This window comes from Ischnura elegans, chromosome 5 (assembly GCF_921293095.1).
Source record: "Ischnura elegans chromosome 5, ioIscEleg1.1, whole genome shotgun sequence".
NCBI lineage: Eukaryota > Metazoa > Arthropoda > Insecta > Odonata > Coenagrionidae > Ischnura > Ischnura elegans.
This window is the reverse complement of record NC_060250.1, coordinates 15,002,172-15,025,090: the sequence shown is the minus strand read 5'-3', so window position 1 is coordinate 15,025,090 and position 22,919 is coordinate 15,002,172. Positions and strand designations below refer to the sequence as shown.

Genomic DNA, 22,919 nt, shown 5'->3' with positions numbered 1-22,919 from the left:
TCTTGGCAGTTAAAGGTTTTTGCTAAAGCCAAACTTTTTGCTTACGTTCTCATGTCATTTTAACGTCTCGTTTTTGTATATCACTATCTTCTTTCTTAAACTTCAGCACTGCCATTATTTCTCTTCTGTTTTTTGACTATTCCCTCTGCAATCTCGCATTGAAACTTATATCTTCTTCCTTTCGGAGTAAATAACCTTTCTCCACTTCCCACTATCAAGACAATAGTGATTTAAATTATAATAGTGATTAAATGATAATTTTTTAAACAATATATCTTTATCAATATTCTTCTAAAACGACTCTTTAAAAATGTCCGCGTATTTATATTGTTTTTATCATTTAAGTTTCGTTCCTTATCTTCTATAACTTAACCATCGTTCACTTTAAGGAACTTAAATGCGATTGTTTTCAATTTTCAACCGCATGCGAACCCGTGACCCTCAACTATCTCTATGTCTGCTCAAACCACTTGCAAAGCTCATTCCTTACCTGCAGTTTAAAGCACTTCCCCCTCTCTCCATCCTTGCAAATTTTTTCAACCTCACTTCCTCTTGGCTTGCTCAGGATCAAAGCTAATTCGGCACCTGCTGATTCCGTCATTCTACGTCCATTGACGAGGATAACGAGGTCTCGTTCTTCGACTTGAGGGTTAAGGGGTTAAATATCGTCCACCTGATCAACCTCACCCGAGGATGGAAGGCGGCCTTTTCAATTCTTTTTCTTTTTTTCTCAACTCTCCTTCGACGTCGGCGTGGGCGATCGGTAGGCAGGCCACCTCTTCCGTAAGGGTCCTCAGAGGACGTCTCGGGGAAACCCCTATCGTCCGTCAGGGGCGCAGTGGAGTCATGGGGAAAGGCCGAGGGGAAGGAGGAAGGGAAATTGTCCTTCTCCCCTCCTCCCCCATTCCACCCACCCTCTTTCCCCCACCGCGTCCACCTCCTTGCCGTCGAATCGCGGATTATGTGACGTGTCCCTCCCGCCCTTCGTGACGGCTTTTTGCGGGCCGAAGTGAAGGAGGAGGGGGGGGGCTGAGAGACGGGCGAGTAGGGGGGAGGTAGGGTTGTAAAAACTAAAGAAGGGAGGAGAGAATATAAGGAGGAGGTCGCCGGAGGTGATCCTGTGGGAAGGAGAGAGGTGGTGGGCAGTTTGGGAAGACGGCGGGGGACATTCGGGTGCCGGTAGTAAGCCATCCCGAACGGGAGAGAGAAAAGTGATATGTGTTCACTGCAATGAGGAAGGGTGATCGAAAGTAGTGTTAAAGGTCGAGTATGGGTCACTGGGAAGGCTGAAGCGTGGATAGGAGTCACGGTCGTGTATCCTGGGGTGGTTGAGATGGGAGGAGGCAGATAAGTAGGCCTAGGTCGAGTGGAGAGGGTGAGCTGACAATCCTATATTCTCACCTGGATGGTTTTTAGCTTTTCCCTCGCGGGCGAGGGTGTGTTTGTGTGTTTCGCATGTGGTGATAAGCGGGGAATAGGCGAGGATTGTGTGTTCCCAGGTTGAAGGGAGGCATAGCCAAGAGTGCGGGGGGGAGAAGGAAGTCAGTCTTTGAGGGAACGCGGAGGAACCTGGGTTGTGATCGGACGCGGGGAGACACCAAGCCAGAGGCCAACCGTCTGCGGGAGAGAGCCATCCACAGTTAATATCCTGATTTGGATAGTTTGGGGAGCCTGGAGTCATACTGCCGATTCTCTACATTGTGTCGGCGGAAATTGACGCCTCGTCAGTTCGTAATTGTTGCCTGTACCCCTCAGAGGAAGTGAAATTGTGGCCAGCTGGAAATCCGTTCGTCGTCTGGAGGTATTCTTTGAGCCTAATAAGCTGGTTTTTGACGCATGAAATAGAGACATTTTGATCTCCATTTCGTGTCAGGGTGATAATACCTCCGAGTAACTTCGAGGGACATCATCCATTATCCTCGGAAGGAAGTGAAGTTGGGTTCGGAGTGCCTGTCGTGGTGTGTGGAGTGCCTACGAATTACGAGCGTCTGTGCTTTGAAGCTTAAGTTGCTTGGGGATTCACTGTAGTCCTTGTTTCTTGCCAGTGGGTGACAAATACAGCAAACTAGTTCAATGAAAGTTATCCCATGTCCACAGAGGGAGGTGAAGGCGGTGTACACTGTTAAGCGAGACCAACGGAAGTCGCTTTCCGAGTGGAAGGACTCTGTCAGTATCAATCTCCTGTTTTGGGAAGTGCTGAGCGTTGCGAGATTTTCTGTCAGATACATTTCGTGTCAGCCGGTGACATAGTTCAATGAACGTAGCCTGAAATCCGCTAAAGGATGCAAAAAAGTTGTAAGCAGTGGTGAATTTTGCGAGATTGGAGCTCTGGCATCGTGAACACTAGGAGATTAACGACAGTTTTGTGTCAGCAGATTATAAATCCCCATTGGCAGTTCGATGGAAATTACTCGGTAACCTCAAAGGCAGTTGAAGGTTGTCAAAAGAGATCGTCAGAATCGTGTAATCTATTAGTCTCCAGATAGTGAATTGTAAACCATTTCCAGACATTTTGGTTCCAAATAACAATTCCGGTGGGATAACAATTTCGATAAGCGTTGCTCAATATCACCGAAAGGAGCTAAAGGTCTCGGAGTCATATAAAGAACCCTGGAAATTCTTTAATCATATCCCTGTAAACTGGCGATTTCTGTTTTATGAACTGTATATATTTTGGTAACTGACGATCATATACGTAGTTTTATGGTAGGGCTGATACACTCGTGAGAAAGTTCGATAAACCCTTCCCCATCCTCTTGAACAGGCAGTGAAGGGGTTTTAAGTCAGTTCGAAGAGATCACGGAATTCAGTAACTCTGTTGCCCTCGCATTCTGAAGTGTGGGCTACTTGCTGGTTTACTATCTTCTCTCGAATTCTGTGCCAGCGGGTGACATATCCACCGAAGAAGTTCAATGAACTTTGTCCGTTGTCCGGTTTCTAAAGTGTAGGCTGTTTGCAGGTTTACTATCTTCTTTCGAATTCTGTGACAGCGGGTGACATATCAGCCGAGGAAGTTCAATGAACTTTGTTTGATACCCTCGAAGGGAGGTGAAGGTGGTTTAGTCATCGTTCGTATATCGTGCCCCCCAAAACGAGTGTAATGATGATGGCCTCAGAAGTCGACCTCGACAACATCTCGGTCCACCCGGGCCAGCGGTTGGCACAGCAGCACCTCTACGTCCAGGCGGTACCGGTGGCTGCCCTACCCGTTGCTTCCCAGGACGCTCCCCGGAGGAAGTATAGCGACGGGTGGTGGACCGGCGTCGGCCGCCAGTCTCTCTCTCGAAGGCCCCCCGGGCCCATCCCGGCTCTTCTGCGCCAGAGCGACCTCTGGGCGAGGGCCGTGGCGGCGGCTGCTGTCGCCGAGGCCCCTCCTTCGCGGTCCGCGGCCATCAAGGCCCGTCTCCGGGCGATGATGGGGCCGACGCCGCCCTGCGTGAGGCCCAAGACGAGTCCATCTGAGACTTCTCCCCGCGCGGAAAAGGAATCGCCCCTGGTCTTGGAAAAAGAAGGCGGCGGCGCCTCGCTGAAGACGGTGTACGGAGGTTGCTTCGGGATCGTAGACGGCTCTGGCAAGGTGTTGGGCAAGATAAAGGGCAAAGCGGAGAAAAAAGGCGTCGATTTGGACTTGGTGGAGTGTTGCGCCGTTCCGAACGGCAGGACATTCTGGTCGAGTTCAGAGAGGGTTCATAGTTCTGTGGAGAAAGGTGGGAAGGCTCCCTCCAAGACCGCCCGTCCAGCCGACAGCGGCGACTCCGATGGAAAAAAATCCAAGCTGAAACCGGGACAGGTCAGTGAATGGCTGCGATGACTACTATCAACTCATTTTATGCCCTGTTTACTCGGGTTGTCTCCTAATATCGCATTCATGGGTATTCTAATGGAAGGGAGGGCCAAGAAGTATGTGTCTTCTAAGCTCCCAATATGCCTCAATTTTTTGAAAAGTTCGATATCCGTATGTGTATTCGGATATTAAAGCAAGCCTTAATCTTCATTTCACTGCATACTGATTTTTTGACAGCACTGGCCATATTCCTGAGGCATACTCTACCTGTCAGCTTTTATGCTCCGTAATGGTATATTTGCTATACTTGGTGTTGAAGGCATTTTGGTGTGATTGTCTTTGTTGGACGGCATTTTTTCATAAAAGATTTAAGGGTAATATTTCTTTGTTGCGGTGGAAAAGGATTATGTAGCTCATCGGGGAATGACATTTCATTTGCAAAGTATTATATGTATGCATATTTGATCAGTAAATTATTACCTCACGGAGTTGAGCTACGACGTATTCTCTACAAGTCATTTCAGGATGGATTACTTCTAGTGTACAATATCTTTTCTGTCCATGGCGCCAAATTATGCTTTTATATTCTCTCCTGTGAGACTAGGCCCTTTCGACTCTCCGTAGAGTGTGTATTGGGATTGATTAACATAACTAGGTCTCAATGAACAGGGTATCGAAGGTCACCATTAAAGCTTCCCTCTAAAAGGTGTGCTTATGTGTTTTTAGGGCTTCCCAAACATGCTTCGGTGCAGAAATTACGTTACTCGGGATGTATTGGCCGAAGAAGCAAAAACATGGAATTTGGAAGAAGAAAAAAAACCGACCTCGTATTCACGTGTGCAACCTGTTGACTTGAGTAGTTAATGGTGCACAATCGTTTTTTATCAAAGGAAAGGAAGGATAAAGGAAGTCTTAGGAAATAAAATGTTAGTAATGAATCGATATATGTCATTACTCAGAATGAACAATTCTCCATCTTGTTAAATGAAACACTACTAAGTAGTTAGTTTTACTTCTAAGTTAAAAAAAGTATTTTCTAAGTTCTAGTAAAAAAATCATGTCTTTATTAAACCAATTCCATGATAAGAATGTCATTATATCTTGCAGTGTCGCTCTCTTGGTCTGCTTTCCACAATGCATCGAACTTGTATCGGGAGAACTGAATAGAATAGGCAAGAAAGAATTGGCCAAGTGTGTACAGTGTATTTCTTTACATTGGCAGGCAATATATGGCACTTTTTAGTATCTCTTTCTGTGTTTGTTATTGATTGAAAGTAAATATATCACCTTCTAATACAAGTTTGGCCTGCCATTGTGAAGTTTCGTGAGATATTTTCGTTTAACGTTTAATATTTTTCTCTTGTCATTTTTTTCAGACTACGACTTTGAGATATGGGCAGTTCATTCGGTTTCAATCTTTATCTAGGCTCACTCACTCAGTTCTGCCCCTTGTCTTGAATTATATTGTCAGTTTTGGCGTAAAACTGGGATCAATAAACGATTTCCAATGCCTTATCGTCGTAGAATTCATTGGAATTTTTGTCCAAAATAACTTTGAGGTCTCGTCATCTCCACAAAACAGAATGTTCTAGGTTTTATTTGCGCAATTTGCTATGTAAATTCCATGTGTAACTACTTCTGTATTTAGTTAGGTGCGTGAACTTTGATACGTGTCGATTATTGGGAAACATTTCAGCATAAATTGGAAACTGGGGGCTCTCAAAGCAATTATACCGATGAAAAATATTATGCTTGCTATGGAAAATTGAGGTACTTTTTGAGAAATTGCATTCCTTATATTTCGTAATTATGAATGTATTTCGCATTCCGGAAAACCCGTGCTTTTGCTTCTCGCAAAGCTTTATTTGTGTGGAAATGTGGCTCTATTGGAATTTAAAGTTTCGAACTGTTGGTCGAGTTTTTAATGCAATGAAACTAGTTTGCCCTGCAGTAATCATTGGTGCATTGTTATTTTAATAATTATTGATGAAGTGTTATAATGCTCTAAAAATAACTTCTGGTATAATCACAAAAGAATTTCAAGTTCCAAATAATACCCAAGATTTTGTAAAATTAAGTTCCCTTCGAAGTATTCTCAGCCGTCGTTTAGATTCCAGAACATGATTGTTTTTTTTGTAGTTGCTCCGTTTATTTTAGAAAATGTCAATAACGTATCTGTTCGTTTCTTTATAGTTCGTTCGCTTTTCGTGTAGTGCAGACCTATTTTATATTCATTATTCATCGCATTATATTCCCGCTGATGGAATCTGATTTCAAAATGCCTTCGGGATAGCTTGATTTTTTATCATGGTCTCGGTGGATGCAGCGTCGCTTTCGTGAATTGAATGAGATTACTTTGTTCACGAGGAGTTTATTTCCTCTGCTATGCTCGAAGTTTGCAGAGATTACTCGATTCAATTCCTTGCTTAGCCGGAAGAGACTTACCCTCTAAGGATCCATTTTTTTTCTATTTTCCGTTGTTGTATTTTTAAGCGAAACCGAAGTCGAAGCTAACGCAATTTTCAGAGTACCAAGAAATATGTTTCTGTTCCACTAATGAAATTTTAAACATGCTTTTGTATGGCCGTAATTTAATCTTTTTCAGTGTGTTTTGTCTCAATTTTTTGCATGATTTTACTCGTGAATTTTCCTCTTCCGGCATGAGGAGAAATGTGCGAAAGAGGATAAATGCTATGAGTATGAGGATAAATGCTATTCAAACATTCAACGAACGATAACATTGAATGGCAAATAGTTACATAAATTCCATGAACTCAGATTTTTATCCTCAGTTTTAATCCTCTACCTCTGTGCGTATCTTTTAAATATACAAAAACATGCGTTCGTCTGCGTTACCAGCGTAACTCTAAATTCTATCTTGGCGCAAATGCAGCTTTTCATAGTGTTTACGTCAATATCATTTTTCTATGTAACCTAATCTATAGTAATTTGACGATTCCGAATTTATATGCTCATTGAAACTTTGCCTTATATTTTGCGTAACTGATGCTATATTACATTATCCCATAAGTATGGATATAGGTAGATCCGTGCGTGTTGGGGGTGAAGAATCTAGTTGGGAGAACTTGTTCTGAGCATAATGGTATGCGAAAATTTTAATTTTTAGTTGCCTACAAAAATTGCTTTCATTGACTTTGAGTTTTTATAGCGTTCATCTCAAGTAACTGGCAATAATTTGTCAATTTTACTGGCGTTGCCATTATATTTAATATTATTTTCTATTCCGACTGTAGCAATTTTTTATACATTGTTGTTACGCGTAGAAATTCAAATTGAAAGTAGAGCATCAAAGTTTGATACCAGGAGCTATCCATACTGATAATTCTTATTTCTCTAGCGTTTGCAGAAAAGCACTCGTTATCAATATGAATTCGCGATACTTCCTCCATATCACGTCAGTTAAGTTTAAATATGTATACACCTAAAACGTAGTCAGTGCATTTTGCTTTTTATGTCTATTCATTACGTCTTATTAGTTAGTCTGCTCTTTTCAGTATGGTATCAAACGTTTTTAAGCCCCAGCGTTCTCCAATCTCTGCGATCCAAGCGAAACTTCCCAATCATAGCAATACTGGTAGACTGAGAAGAGGCATTTCTCAGTCAATCATTCCTTAGCGACTCAAAACGTTGCGGAACGCAATTTTCCATTTAGTCTCCTTAGTGGTAATAGTTCCAACCGAATTATTTTGTCGTATATGTAGCCCATTCAAATTTGAAATCGATGTCTCGTTCAATGTTCTGATTTTATCTAACTCTGAGCTCTCTCTTTTCAGGTAAATATTCCCGTTTGGAACTTCTGTCTTACTTGTTAATCGAATGGAGCGAGGAAGCCTGTGCCTCCTGATTGGTGAGTTTCCTCCTCTCCGATTGAGTGAATGCCGTGGAATGTAGATGAGGGCGCTGAAGAGGCTTAACGAATGCCAAATGATATTTTAGGCTCTCACGCCGATCGTGATGGGGCATTCATTAGAGCATGCGGTGTAAATGCTTATAGGCGTTCGAGACGAATTCACCTCCGTAGTGAATGACGTTTGCGGAGCTTCTCTTTCGTGTGTGATTTGTAAACGCTCACTCTTCCCTTACGGAGAGTATGAGCTTTACCTGAAGAAGCTTTTCAATCTATGTATTTTGAATTGAATTCAAATATCTATCTACGGTTAAATTTGAGGTCGGTGCGTTTCGTTTACCCTTCGCGAGTTCAAAATCAATGGATTACTTTCATGCATGCAGTTTCGAATATTTTTCGAACGTACGTTTCTCTACGTACCTGTCTTCATTGAAAGAGAGTATAGCGCCTTATTTATCACCTTAGGTATTGATCCTATGGAAACCCAAATCATCTGAGGGAATTCCGCGAACAACGAAAATACATGAAACTTCGAGTGAGCTTTTTAAGCAAACTTTTCTGTTTGGTCGTTTCTCTTAGAAGCTCGTGTGGTATTTCTTTGAGAAGTATGCTTTCCACTCGACTTTATCTCTGTCGAATAGCGTAATTTCTTTTTGTAATTTCCCCGGGGGAGAAATCATGCGCCTTGTCGGATGTGATAGGTATCAAATGGCTTTCCTTCGTTCTTATCATGGCATCGTTTCCTCTGACGATTTGCAACATATTTCCCATGCATGCATTTCTTTGTAGTTACATTGTATTTAACTCAGAGGCTTTAGTACGAGATTTGAATTTCACTTCGATTCTCTTAGCTACACCCTCGTTAAAATTTTTACTGGGAGTTAATTTATTTATTTTTAAATAAATGAATGCGAAAACTTTTATTCCACTTAAAATTCCGCGATAGGTCACCCTATGCCCTCGCCTGCAAGTTGAAACATGTCGAAAATAAATTTCATGTGGAATAAAAATGTTTTAGCATTCATTTATGTAAATTTTGAAGCACACTCCACAAATCTTTCGCTTGACTCATTCAATTCTTACTCAATTCAAATATATTATATATAATTTCGTTGTGTTTTCTCTGATATAAGCTGAGTCATTTCATGGTTTACTATTCTTTCTTGTGATGATAAATATCCGTTTATGTATGTAAGAGTAAAATAACAGCAAATGGCATAGGTGTTCAGCTTATTCTTCTATTAAGGATTCTTGCCATTTTGGTTTACCTTCCTTAATCGGTACTGTTTTTCCACTTATAGTAATATCGAATGTAGTTGCGTTAAGTGCTTGGCGATACTCACGAAATGTTTGTATGGAAGAACTCCGACCAGAATTTTATCGAATGGAACGGTGTGTTTGGGTTTATAGGAAGAACGTGAACTCCGATGTGATATAAAATCATGCGAAGTTAAGAGGAGAAAATTGGACAGATCCCGGGCCTCAGCAGAATCAGTTGTAAAAAAACAGTGTAAAAATCTTTTTTAGCTGTGATGGACGGTAAATATTGTGGTGTTAAATAAAATTGTGAAGGAATACATTACGTAGTCGTGAATACAATTTTTAAACTACATTGTACCAATCAATGAATGGTGATGATTACCTCTCTTCATTGAAAGGTAGGATTGCGCCTCATTTATTTTCTTAGGTGTCTGGAATTGTTAGTTAAAAGCAGATTGCTTTTGACATTTTTAAGTGATCTTACTGTCGTCTCTAGGATCCAATCTCTCTCAAAGTATTTGGACGTCTTTTCCTTACGGTATTTTTATCACCCTTTCTCTCCGGGCCGTTAAGGATCTTCCTTTGCTTTTCCTTGGAGGAAACATCTGCCGGGATTCTCGCTTATAAGGTCGTGGCGTTGCATAAAATTCTCGTGGCAATAAATGTTCAAAAAAATATATATGATCCCTTTACATCTAGAGTGACCTTTCATTAATGAAAAGCGAGTTTTATCATCCAAAGGTTTTCATTTTTCCCTTTGCCTTGTGCTGCGGCTCTGCGATGGAGAGCCTGGATAGCAAATTGATAGAAGCATCGTAAAAATACCCATTACGGTCGATTTGATTGCTAGCGTCTCTGATGATGGATCCCTTTCGGTCCAAAGCAACATTTCGTGTGTCTCGTTTTTCCATCCGATGGGTTTTCTTCCTGTGACGCATTAAAGGGAACTTACCACTCATTTACCGAATCGCACTTTTCTCTTGACTTGTTATTTTCATCCGTAGATCCCCTCTTGTTATCTCCTCTGATTAAAAGCTTTCCTTGGCATCGTGGCTTTTGTCGTTTCTTACTTGATTTTAATCGACCCTTGAACGAATGACTTCTATTGAGTTAAAACTGAGAGATTGTATCTTCATTGCGCGTGTTTGTACTTTAAAGACATTTATAATAATAAATTCATTCAATGGCTTGCAATCACTCTTGTTGTTAACTGGGAGAAAAATACTTGGGGGAGTATTGCCTCATTCACATTACGATAGTTCTAGCCATCGCACAGTGGGCTGAAATCGAAAAAAGCTGGACAAAAGTCCAAAATGACGTTTTTTGAGATAGAGACTTCGAACTTGGCGTAAATACTTATAAATGATTATCAACTATAGATGTATGTGCCATTTTACATCAATACGATCCGTTACTGAGATACAGTGGGCCAAACATGACCAACTTTTTCAAAACACGCGTGGTCTCGTTTTTCTTCAGAAACCTTTGAATTTAAGCAGGTGGTGTTGCGTTGGCATGATTTTTATGGAATAAAAAACGCAATATTCCTTTGACTTTATGCTTTGCCTATACTTTCCATGAATTTTGATGATTTTGGTTTACATTTGACTGGTTTTACAACGCAAAATGGCGGACCCGTTTTTCACGTGATATTTGACATAAAGTAGACATTATCTTTCGTTTACGAAATATATAACTCAGGAAACTCACATCACGGTGTAAAGTAGAGATTCCTCAAGACTTCTAAGCAGAAATCTTGGAAAAAAGTCTGCGACGAAGGAAATGAGAGTGATTTTTCGATCGCGAGTCAAGGCTGAGCTACACGCCGCGGGACCCTGAGGCTCGGTAACCGAGGTCGATGTTTCAAGTTTTTTGAAACTTTATTCTTGAAAATCGTCATTTTAAGCACAGAACCTAGTCATTAATGACCTAAACACTATACTGATGACATTAGCAACGATTATGGATCGACCGAATTGACCATTTAACGCGTTACTCGAGTGGAAATGCTTGGGATTGGATATTTGTCGGAACCATTCCACGAATAAGAAATATGCTTCCGGTATTGAAGTAGGGTTAAAAGATTGAGTTGGTATACTAAAGAGTGAGAAAAACAGACTGTTTTCGCGAAATGCAACTACCGTTACCCTTTTCTATTCAGACCCTCGCCGAGGTGGGTCGCGCGCAAAGGGGCGTTTTATGACGGCGTACAGCCTTTGAAGGTATTTAACAGATTCTTTCCCCAGTGGTTTTTATTTTTTAATCGGACCAAGATGTATACAATAGGGGAATGTTTTAGTGAAAATGAAAAAACCGATAAATTTAAATTCATTATTTTATGTTATTCTAAAATATATGGTGAAGAGTTAACCTGACCAGGTAAAATTTCACTTTCGGTCCTCCATCTTAAAGACAATATACGTGCCACCATGTCCAATAAATGAAAATTCAGAATCAAATCATACATATGCACTGGAAAAATGTTTGATAATGTTTGGCTCTATCCGTAAAGGATATTTAAATAAAAATACAATATACCATCAATGGAAATCCACGAATTACCTTAAACTTACAAATAAAATCAATCCGGAATCATAAATTGCGATATAAATAGAATAGATGTATTGTATGTCACACACAATTTTTCTTCCTTAAAGTAACTGAATTGTATTTGTTTTTTTATAGAGTTTCTACCATCAATCCTCCGATGAATTTTTTCCGTCACGAGCGTCTGATCCCTCTTCTACACAATCATAAAAAAATCAGCAGATCTCTTTAATCTTTTGGCATTTCCTTCGGACTCGACGGACTTGATACCAGGATAGTGAAAAGAAATGTATCAGACGTTAATAACAGTCGTTTAAAAAGGTCTTGATTCGTGCCCCACCTGGATTGCTTTCTGTTGAATCTCAGGTGGAATTTACGCATTTCGTAATCCTTCTTTAGATAATTGTCCCATAGGAAGAATCAACTCTTTTGCAAAATCGCTTCTATGCCTAAGCAGCTTATGTACCGTGATTGTTATGTAATATCAGGGATACATCTTAGTGAATAACTCCACAGTTCTCTGGCAGTAGTCCGAGAAATCTGTATAATTTAGAGTTATTCCACTTAATATTGCCCTCAGAATGATGGAAAAATGTTTGATTAGGTCTACATTGATACCTGTAATTATGAAAAATTAATTTTCTTCTGATGGTACATTACACTTTCCTATGAAAACATATAATTTAGATGAAGTATTTAACCATTTCATTAGCAAACACGCGTGAATGTTACACTTGCTTTACAGTGCATGGGTTACATATGCTATTGCAGTCTACATTTACTCAATTGACCGTCAAATCAGCGGCCAAGTCTGAGGAATCGAAGAGACGTCTTGCGGTGTTACCGTCATTCAAGTTCCCTGATACAGGCCTTGGAACATAACAATATACCACAGACTATAGACTCAGGACTTGCATTCACACGGCTAGTTCGGTCAACTATCGTTAGGACGACGGCTCGGACGATCGTAATGTGAACGAGGCATATGACTTGGCACATTTCCGGAGAGTAGCGTTAATGGACTCCACACGGGAAGTGAAGGTAGCCGACGCGACGCGACGTGCCCATTGTTGTGACGTTAGCCCTGAAGAGGTCTCCAGCAGAGGAAAGGAAACGTCATCATTTTACTGAAAGACGCAGGTTAGTCAAAAATTTTCAATTATTCAATTATGGACCGGGAAAGTTTTAACTATTTCACTCATAAATTAAATAATGTAATAAAATATGGTTTTACCCTGTAATCTAGAAAGTTTCGGATGCTTATATTGGTAATATAATATTCTCACTCGATGGTGGAAGCAGTCAAAATTTCTAATTCTGTCGTCGGTGTCATTTTTACTGGAAAAAACATGACATGTGGATGTAGAATTCGATTTTTCTCCGGTTTATAGTTTGAAGGAATAATTGTCGGGTTTACCACACGGTGTGTTTTTGGGCAACTGTCCCAACGTAAAAGGCTTGAGTCTGCCATCGTCCTCAGGGGTGGAATGAGGAGCGAAGTTCTTGTAGGTATTATATTCATTTATATCCTTAAATAAATAAATATGGGCTTAAATACTAACCGATAATCCCTTAATTTCCTCAGCACACTCTCTCACCAACACAGCACACCCTTTGGACCCTACCTCCCTACTATTTCCCCTTCCCTCGGCTATCTTTCATCCTTTACCCACTGTCTCCTACCTAACTCTGAGGAAGGTGGTAATGTGCCACCGAAAATTTAGTACTGTGAGTGTTTTTTATCTTTTTTGTGTCCTTTGATTCTGCCCAACCTGGGGTATTTTTATGTTATGTACTTATAAGAATAAATATATAAATAAATATACCGATAGGATATGAATGAAAATAATACCGAAAAGATTTAGCTCCATATTCTATCCTTGAAGACGATTGCAGCCCTCGAAATTTTGGGACCAATTACTCAAAACTACACCCGGTAGAAATCGCGAGAATTGTTCCTTCAATGCAGGATGGAGTTTCTTTAGAAAATTGGTGGGGGTGAGCCTATCTATCTCTTGAAAGAAAGATGTTCGTTTACATACGTATGAGTAAAGGTGGCGAACACATGTCTGTTGGGGACGAGGAATATCCCCTTCTCTCTCCGGATGGGGGCTCTTGCTCTCCCCCTTCACTCCGTGAGGATTCGGACGATCGCCTCGGAAGCGCCGGACGCCGCCGCCGCGTCGAGATGACGACGACATGGGTAGCACGACCCAACCACATCAACAAGTCCCTGGACCAGCTCCGGAAGGATTTCTTTTTTTTTATCGACATCGTTGACGGACGCGGAAAGATAGCAGGGGATAGAAGGGAAGAGTAGCAGGGTCTCCAAGAGAGAACGTTGAGGAAGGGAGTAAGGGTGCAACATTTGGAGAAGCGTCTTCCAAGTTTTGATGCTTGCTTTTTATAGTCAAGCTTGAATCACACAATCATTTGTTCCGTACATCTTTGTGATCGCTCGCTTTTCGCGACCGGAAAAGTGATCGCTCGAGTGATCGTTTTTCTGAATCACACGGTCCCTCCCGCCGTCGCTTTTCGCATCATTTGCGATATCACAGCTCGTTGTCATAGGACCCGTATCACGCAAATATGAAGCGTGTTTATGTTTACCTATGTCGTTCCCACGATTGTCAAATTTTGCACAACAATCGCTCCATACGGGCATGCGTTCTGATTGGCTCATTATTTGTTTTCGTGACGGTTTCAGCGACGAAAAAAGCGACCGGAGGAGTGATGAAAAAAGTGATGGGAATCCTCATCATTAGAGTGATCGCGAAAAACAATTGCGCGCGATGATTCCAAGTGATGGCTTGAGTGATCACTCGAAAATGACGGGAAAAAAATGATCGTGTGATTCAGGCTTTAGATATTTTATGAACACCGAAGAATGAGGACAGTTTTCCATAAAATATGTCCCGACAGTGTTGAGGTGGAGAAAATCGACGTGGATAGGAAATATTTTTCAGCACGCGCAAGATAGCGAGGTAAATAAATAAAATATCACTGCATGAGTGAGTAAAAATCTGGGATCTTTACTTGATTATTGGCCTCCTACACGCGGTGTTACCTATTCCGGTGTTCATCATTACACTACAAGCAGTGAAGAATATGATCAAATGTAACGAATACTGTGTCACTGAAAAGATGAGTTCTCCTTTGGCAACAAAAAAACATCGAATAAAAACTGAAGAGAAAAGAAACAAACTTTAATAAACGAGAAAAAATCTTCAATGTTGATTTTCATTCATAGTTGCGTATGTTAGGCTGGGAACGAATTTATCTCTTTGGTTGAATTTCTGCCTATACCAAGCTAGCTTTTATACCTCCCTGAGGCTTTTCTTGCCAGCATGCTTAATCATCTCGATCCTAGGTGTATGTCTATTGGTCGACCTCTGGGGAGTATTCTTTAAGGCAGTATTTTTCGTATTCCTCGGAGGTATTAAATATTCTAGCTAAACTAAATGAAATAGATTTCTCGTCTTAGCTTTAACGCCGCTTTGTTAGTGTACATTACCGTGGGAAGAATTTCGTCTTTCTGGTTCATTTTAAGAAAGAGGAGCAATATCAACAATTCCTTACATGAAAAGTTCGGAAATGTTTTTTCCATATAACATACGTAACTTCGATATTCGTGCACTTTTATACACCTCGGAAATTGAAATCTATCTTACAATCATTAAAAAAAATGAAATAATGTTAAAGTAAAATTTAATTTGAAAAAGCTATAAAGGCCGTTTTACACGGGGCACGGAATTGCGTAGGTTAGAGCTGCATTAATTTCTAAAATGGCGCGGAGACGCGCGAATGCCTGAACGAAATTAGAACGGGCTATTTTGACGTCACGCATCCACGCATTCTCGCATGTGTTCTAGCAATTCACCGCTTTACACGACGCAATTTTGATTGCGCCTTCGCACGTACGTCAGATTGCGCAATTCCGTTTACCGTGTAAAACGGCCTTAAGACTTCAAAGAAAAGGTTAGTTAAGAGTTTGATTAGGAGTGTAGCTCTCTATGGTGCGGAAACGTGGACACTGAGGAAAGAAGACGAGAGAAGATTGGAGGCATTCGAGATGTGGGTATGGAGAAGAATTGAGAGGGTGAAATGGACGGAGAGGAAAAGGAACGACGAAGTGCTGGATATGTTTGGTGAGGAGAGGCAGCTTTTAGATGAGATACGGAGGAGACAGAAGGTATGGATGGAGTTAGTGCTTAGCGGGGAGGGGATGTTGAAAATGGTGTTAGAGGGTAGAATGTTAGGGAAACGAGGGAGGGGAAGGAAAAGAATAGGATTTTTAGATAGATTGAAAGGGATTAGGCCTTACTGTGAATGAAAGAAGGCAGTGGTAGAAGGAAAGGGAGGCTTCCAGATCACTTTTTCTCTCTGTTTACTAATCTCAGCGAAGAAAGTAACAACAAATTGCAAGTAACAATGAACTCTTCAATGCGCTACATTTATGACCTAAAAAAATGGGATAGGATATTTGATACTTACGTTCGATTACGTTGGTTGAAACTAAAACAGCGTCGTTTTATACCATGTGATCCTGCTTACCTATAAAATTTTATCCACTCGTAATCCCTGTCTGCTAGATTTATCAGTCAGTTATTCCGCAGTATGATATTTTTCCTTGCGTTAATATTGTTTTGCCGAATTGTCTGTATGTTAACGGCGGTTTGCAACTAGTGAATCGTTTGTATTTCTTTCCATTTTTTCTTTTCTTTTATGAATTTAATGTCACGCTGAACCTGTATAAGTTGTACATTAATCTTCTCAAACATATTATTGGCTCAAACATATTGTTGCAGAAAATTGAGTTTAAAATTGTGTTAAATTAGAGTGTGTTATACCAATCTGTCATTTATTTGTTTGAAAATATTGTTTGTGTGACACTATTGTCATAATAAATTGTCGCCTTAATTTCTTGTAGTAATTAGTCAGTTATATCGCAGTATGATATTTTTCCTTTCGTTAATATTGTTTTGCCGAATGGTCTGTAAGTTAACGGCGGTCTGCAACGAGTGAATCTTTTGTATTTCTTTTCATTTTTTCTTTTCTTTTATGCATGTAATGTCATGCTGAACTTGTAAAAGTTGTACAATAATTTTCTCATGGGCCAAAAGGCCCACGAAATAGAAAATTTATTATTATTATTATTACTTCTTGAACACTCCATGGAATCCTACCTTAATCGGTAGAGTACTATAATAATAATAATTTTTAATTCGAAGACGTCGTTCTCTACATAAAAAAACAATGAAGTGTACCTATCAAATATTTTTCCCGTGACAAATTGAAGAAAACGACCGCTTCGCCGTTTTCATTGTTTTTCGCGTGCTCTTCTTCAATCTTTCAACCGTGGGAGTTAAACTTTTATGTTTAAACAATTTTTTATGATTCATTGTTGCAGTAGAATAAACAATGAGTAAAAGATACATTAAAGACCCCAACAAGCTTCGGCAGAATTTCATAGAAATGCTTAAAGCTCAACGTTATACCTTTTTTGCACCGATAGTAGAGCTTTGCGACTATTCTCTTATTTACTGATTCTTCGGCAATTCGCGTTACGCTTCGTAATAATTCCTTAATGTATTTTGGCCCTTAGCTTAATTACATGCAGCTTGCTTGCATGATTTATCAAATGCTTTCCTTCCATACGCTTTTATACTAGTTAAAAAAATAACGTGCTGCAGTGGTGTGGTGTTCTATCTTCCGCATCGTAATTTGTGCGGAAAATTTTCAACGCATATTATTCTTTGTGCTAACCTCGTGTATATTATGAGTTTCCAAGCTAAGCTGCTGGCTCCCTGCATGTTTTGATGAGCCAAACTTTTCCATAAATGCACTCTGTTATTCGATGCTAAAAATTCAGAGGCTATTTATCACATAAATAAGACGCGTATTTTCATCTCTTTTTAACTCCGTCGTGTTGTTAATCATAATCGTGAAAGAGCTCTCTCGTGAATTAGAATGGCTGCATCTGAATATCCATTTTTCGCATTAATATTCCCTTTTCATCCCATTGACACCGTTAAAATAATGGCCCATTGGAACTTCGACGTGCTGGAATTTCTGGGGGAGCTGTTGATATCAGCAGTGGGTAAACTTCCTGAATAATATGCCCTGTTGCGGGTTAAGCCGTCATTTCGATAAAAATCTCCCGCATAGAGAACTCTGCAGCGGATAGGAGTCGGGTTGTAAATTGGTGCGGATTTCCAATAGGCGATAACGTAGGAGCGGATTCTTTTATGCTTTTCTCCCCCCTCTCTATCTCTCTCTCTAAACAAAATAAACCAAGAAAAAACACGTGCCGTATAGCTGCAGTAAAATGAAAGCAGTAAATAATCAGGGAGAGAGAGGATGGGGCCAGTCAATCCATTCGTCTATCTAGCCTCTTTTTTTTATTTTATAGACTACCGCGGTCTTTCATCTAGTCCTTTGGATCTCTGTGAGAGATCAGCGAGTCCATTCCAGCTGATTGGCTTTTCTGCTGCGCCGGGATAGGAAATTCGACCCACGCGGAGTTAATCCTGAGGTTAATACCTTCGCTCTTCTTTCAGTGGCGGAGACCGCGGTTCTGATCCCGTGTGACGGCTCACGAGAATGCGGCTGGGCCGTCAGTGTTTCCATCGCAACGATACCTGTTTGCAAACGAAGGCTTTTACTTGTTTCCTAGGGCAACTTCCCAGACAGAATCGCTCTGAATACCGTTGTAAATTGACTCAATTGATTAGCCGTTTTAATATACTCTTCATTTGCATATTGAATTAATTGAGTTTTTCCTCATTACCTCATTTTTCAACGTTCATTAGTGTCTTGGAGTGTAGGTTTCTTAAGAATCGCATGCAAAAATTTTTACCAATGTTTCGATATATTTTTATACCTTCTTCAGGTCTTTTTTGGCAATGAATATGATTTGTTTGTGCCTTCATCAGGGATTTATGGATTTCAGGGATCTGGATATATGCATCGAATAACAGAGTGCATTGATGGAAAATATGGGTTCATCAAAACATGCAGAGAGCCCGTAGCTTATTTTGGAAACTCATAATATACCCTAGGTTAACACAAAGAATGATATGCGTTGAACATTTTCGGCACAAATAACGATGAGGAGGATAGAACACACCACTGCAGCACGTTATTTCTAACGAGAATAAAGGCGTATGGAAGGCAAGCATTTGATAAATTATGCTATCAGGCTGCGCGTGATTTAGCTATGGGGCAAAATAACTTAAGGAATTATTACGAAGCATTATGCGCATTGCCGAAGAATCAGTAAATAAGGAAATAATCGCAAAGGGGTGCAAAAAAGGTATACAGCTGAACTTTAAGCATTTTTATATAATTTTTTTGAATGGTTTTTTTTTAATGAAAATGATTTTTGATTTATAAACGAATAATTTTCATTGCAAAAAAGACCTAATGAAGATATTAATCATACCGAATCGTTCGCCAAAAATTTTGCATTTATTTCTTTAAGACCTACACTCCAAGGCACTAATAACCCTTTATGACCCAATTTTGCTTTTAAGCAACATCAAAAATGTGTAAACTTTCACCTCTATTCAGGAAATATCTAAACTACCCATTATTTTGTAGTGTAAATTTTAAAGACAAAATAGTTAGCTGCCACGATAAGTATCATTGGGTGTAAAATTTTCAAGTTTTCAAAATTAATAATTTTGAAATTTGATTTCTCCGAGAATCAGCTCTGGATTATAAAGACATAAATGTGTAGCTTTAATATCCGATTTACGAAATTACTGATATCAACAATCGTTGCGTTTAAACCCAAGGGTCATCGAATTTCTATGATACAAATTTCTCGTGATCTCGTGCTGGCTATTACTATAACACTAATGTCGGCGTTCTCGTCCTGCGGTAGTGTTTTTATTCACCTCAAGATCTAATACATGTACATATGCGAATATTTTTCATTTTGAAAATTGTGACACCTTTACGTTTCAAACGTGATTTGTCCTCGGGGAATCCAATTCGGGGTAATATTGGAGTTCACAAGTATTTCAGAGCCTGATACACTCCAATGTTATTGTGGTGGATTCTACAGTCGTCCCCCGAATGCCTTGTCTCCCATCGCGTATTTAAATGGGTCTAGTCGCCACTCGTTTCGCTGACGCTAGGGCGATCCGAATTTAAAATTAATTATTAAAATGGAAATATAATGTATTGAAGGCATTTAACTGGAAATTGAATTGATATTATCTATCTAATTGATAACTTTTCGATGCCATTCCACGCCGCTTGCAAGTTCTCTGTTGCATTCATTCAGGATTAGTGGATCGGTCTGCCCTCAACACGGCGATTGCCACATTTTAGGAATCTGTTTATATTAGTGGCGGCTTACGTCAAGCCAGAGTGTGGCCTCCAATAAGTGATCTTCTTTCTGGTAAGCATCGAAAAACGCTTCGCTTTGATCATGAAGCCACGTTAATTATTTATTGCGGTAGGCAGCTTCTCCATTCTATTGCGTCAGAGCATTACTTGTACCGTTGCGGTTAGGATTTTATCAGTATCATTTCCGTTTTATTCAGTTTGCTTTTGACATGCATTAATTACTCTCATGCCGGTTTGCGTTGTTTCTTCTTGGATATATATATATCCTTAGACTGCTTTCTCTCTTCCCTAAATACCTTTTTTTGTCGTGATTGCCATTCCAACGGAGCCGGAAGACTTTAGCGAGCGAAATCGGACCCAGGGGATGGGGGATGAAACGAATTTCCGACGTTTGCGATGCGATTGTGTGCGTGGGGGAGAGCGGAGAAAGTTCATGGGACGGATGGGAAGGCAAAGCGGAGAGGAATGGTCGGCATGTTGTGGGAATGGAGGGAAGGAAAACAGAGGAAGGGGGAGGCGATAAGGGAGGGGCAGGAGAGAAGGGAGATTGAAGGAGTAATTAGGGGGCTCGTTGAAGGACGTGATTGATGGCTGGAAGATTTGAAGGGAAATGAGGAAAGGGCATGCTCTTGTTGGTGGGAGGTACGGCAGTGGCGAAGTGAAGGGGAGACCAGGCTGCACCCTCCGAAATTCATGTAAATATGGAAAAACCATGACATAAGAATGATAGACGGTAGTAAATTTCCACACAAGTTTCTCGACCCGGTTTAGACACTTGCGTTAGTGTCATTATCAAGCTCATGACGCAGAGCGTCGAAATAGTGACACAGTGTCTAAATGATAATGACACGAAGTCTCAAAACGCGGTCGGTCATCATTGAAACTGTATGGAAATTTACTACTGTCTTTTATAAAAGTAACAGAAATGTAGTTGAATGACATCCTGTATGTATTAAAAGAAAATAGAGTTGGCACTTTTCCACAGGTTTATTGATAGGTTTATATATTCCATTGGTTTATTGATATTGATGCTGTATATGTATGCAGTCAATAAACAGTAAATACGGGAAGCTCTTGTCTAAACATTTAACAGACCTTTAATCGACTAAATACTTCGAAATAACGTTAGGAAAATGGTATGTAGGCTCTGAAGAGCGGCGAAGGCGGAGTATGTAGCACTATCAGGGCTCTAATCTCTTAGCAATGCATCGCAGTCACTGTTCGCAGGTGCAAGATCAATCAATTATTATCAATCATCTCTCTTCGCAACATTTGTCTAACGCATTCAGCGAGAGGGCTGCAGGCTCTAGCGGATGCATTAGACAAGCAGAGAGTTTGTCATGAGGAGATCAAGGTTGACATGGTAGAGTTTGTGTTATTTGGGCTGCACGTTAGAAGAAAACAGATACAGTAGTAAGGACATCAGGAAGAGAATTGCTTTAGCAAAGGTTGAACCCATGAACTGGACGGAGCTTCTGAGAGGATCGTCATGTGAGAGTTTAAAGAAAAGGCTAGTGAAGAATCTGATCTGGGGTGTAGCTTTTTACGGTAAGGAAACGTGGAAACTAAGGAAGGGTGACGAAGAAAATTGGAGACGTTCGAGATGTGGGCCTGTAGAAAATGAAGTGGACGGAGAGGAGGAGGAACTAAGTGCTAAACATGGTGGGTGAAGAGAGGCAGCTTCTATGTGAGATATGGAGGAGACAGAAGATGTGGATGGAGCAAGTACTGAGCGGGGAGGGGATGTTGAAAACAGTGTTACAGGGAAGAATGTAGGGCAAGCAAGAGAGGGGCAGAAAGAGAAGGTGATTATTAGATATAATGAAAGGGAGTACGCCTTTTTGGGAGTTGAAGATGGAGGTACATGAAGGGAGAGGGTACTGCCAGAATACTTTTTAAATAAAGCCCAAAGAATTTTTTTTAAATCTTGTGGTCTCGAAAGTAACTCAGTATTGTTGTTGGGTTGTTCTTGTTCTTGAATATATTTTCCCTCTCGCGTCCATATGTCAACCCTATTCGCTAGTTTGCTCGTCGACTGCGCCACGGGTGTGGTCCATGGGGCCCCCTCCCTCTGTTCTACTTGTGTCTCAGCTCCATTGTTCAACCCGCGTCTCGCCCTGGTCCAGTGATCTACATTTACAGCCTGGTCGAACATTTCACGAATGACGTAGAAACACAGCTGCAGCGGTTTAGAATACCACATGTCCTCGAAGGGCTCGAAAGCCCGAAGAAGGGAAATGCTATATAATGCAAATTAAAGTTTGTGGAAATAATATCTCCTCAAAATAGTGGTATTTTCTGATTTTGTAGAGTACTGAACAATTTTATGGTGTCGATTATAATTCTCTATGACGCCAAAATGTTTTATGATTACCATTACTCAACGTGGCCAACATAGCTGATGACAATTACTCTGGGAAATGTATGTGATCGTTTCCGGCTGGATGCGGTGGAAATACGATATATCCGTGATGAAATATGAAACACCACGAAGAATTTCGACGCTTAAATACAGTGATAATGGATTTTGTATTAAAGTGTAGAAAGCAATTTAATTGTTTAAGTTGCTGATGATATTTTATCAAAGCTGTTTATAGGAAAGTCTGGATACATCATAATGGTGTTCCCTGGCTTAAAAAAAGACTATGTTTACATTCATCAAATGGCAGCGATGTGATTTTCTGTGTGCTCGTTTTGACATTATCTGAAAATTATCTCAAAAATGTTGCAGTAGGCTGCTTTTTGTGTTATTCCCTCAAAATTAGCAAGTTTAAATATAATCCTCACGTTTTATCGCAAAATTATTTACGAAATATTCGCTTAGAAATGAAGAGAAAGAATTCAAAATGCAATTTATTCAAAATAATAAGTATTTCGTCTGTAAAACTTGAATATTTCTGGAGATTTTCAAAAGCCTTGCTGCTGGACAACTTGACGAAAAATTTTTAAATTGTTTTATGTGGAAAGTATTTTATCATATTCAAGGATTTTATTTGATTTTAGCTCCGTATAGAATCATATTTTTCAGCATTTTTTTTCGGAAAAACTGATAAGAAAAGTCTTAAGAAAACTCACTTTTATTGTTTGATATGAATATTCTTG

General features: G+C 40.1%; 1 protein-coding gene across 1 annotated transcript in view; it reads left to right on the top strand.

Moving 5' to 3' along the window:
* Window positions 1-1,554: 1,554 nt before the first annotated feature.
* Window positions 1,555-22,919, top strand: part of LOC124158516 (transmembrane protein 47) — a 573,372-nt gene continuing 552,007 nt past the window's right edge. The window contains exon 1 of the mRNA XM_046533641.1: window positions 1,555-3,790. Within this exon, the coding sequence (XP_046389597.1) occupies window positions 3,101-3,790 (690 nt within the window). The 5' untranslated portion in view covers window positions 1,555-3,100. The remainder of the gene's footprint in view (window positions 3,791-22,919) is intronic.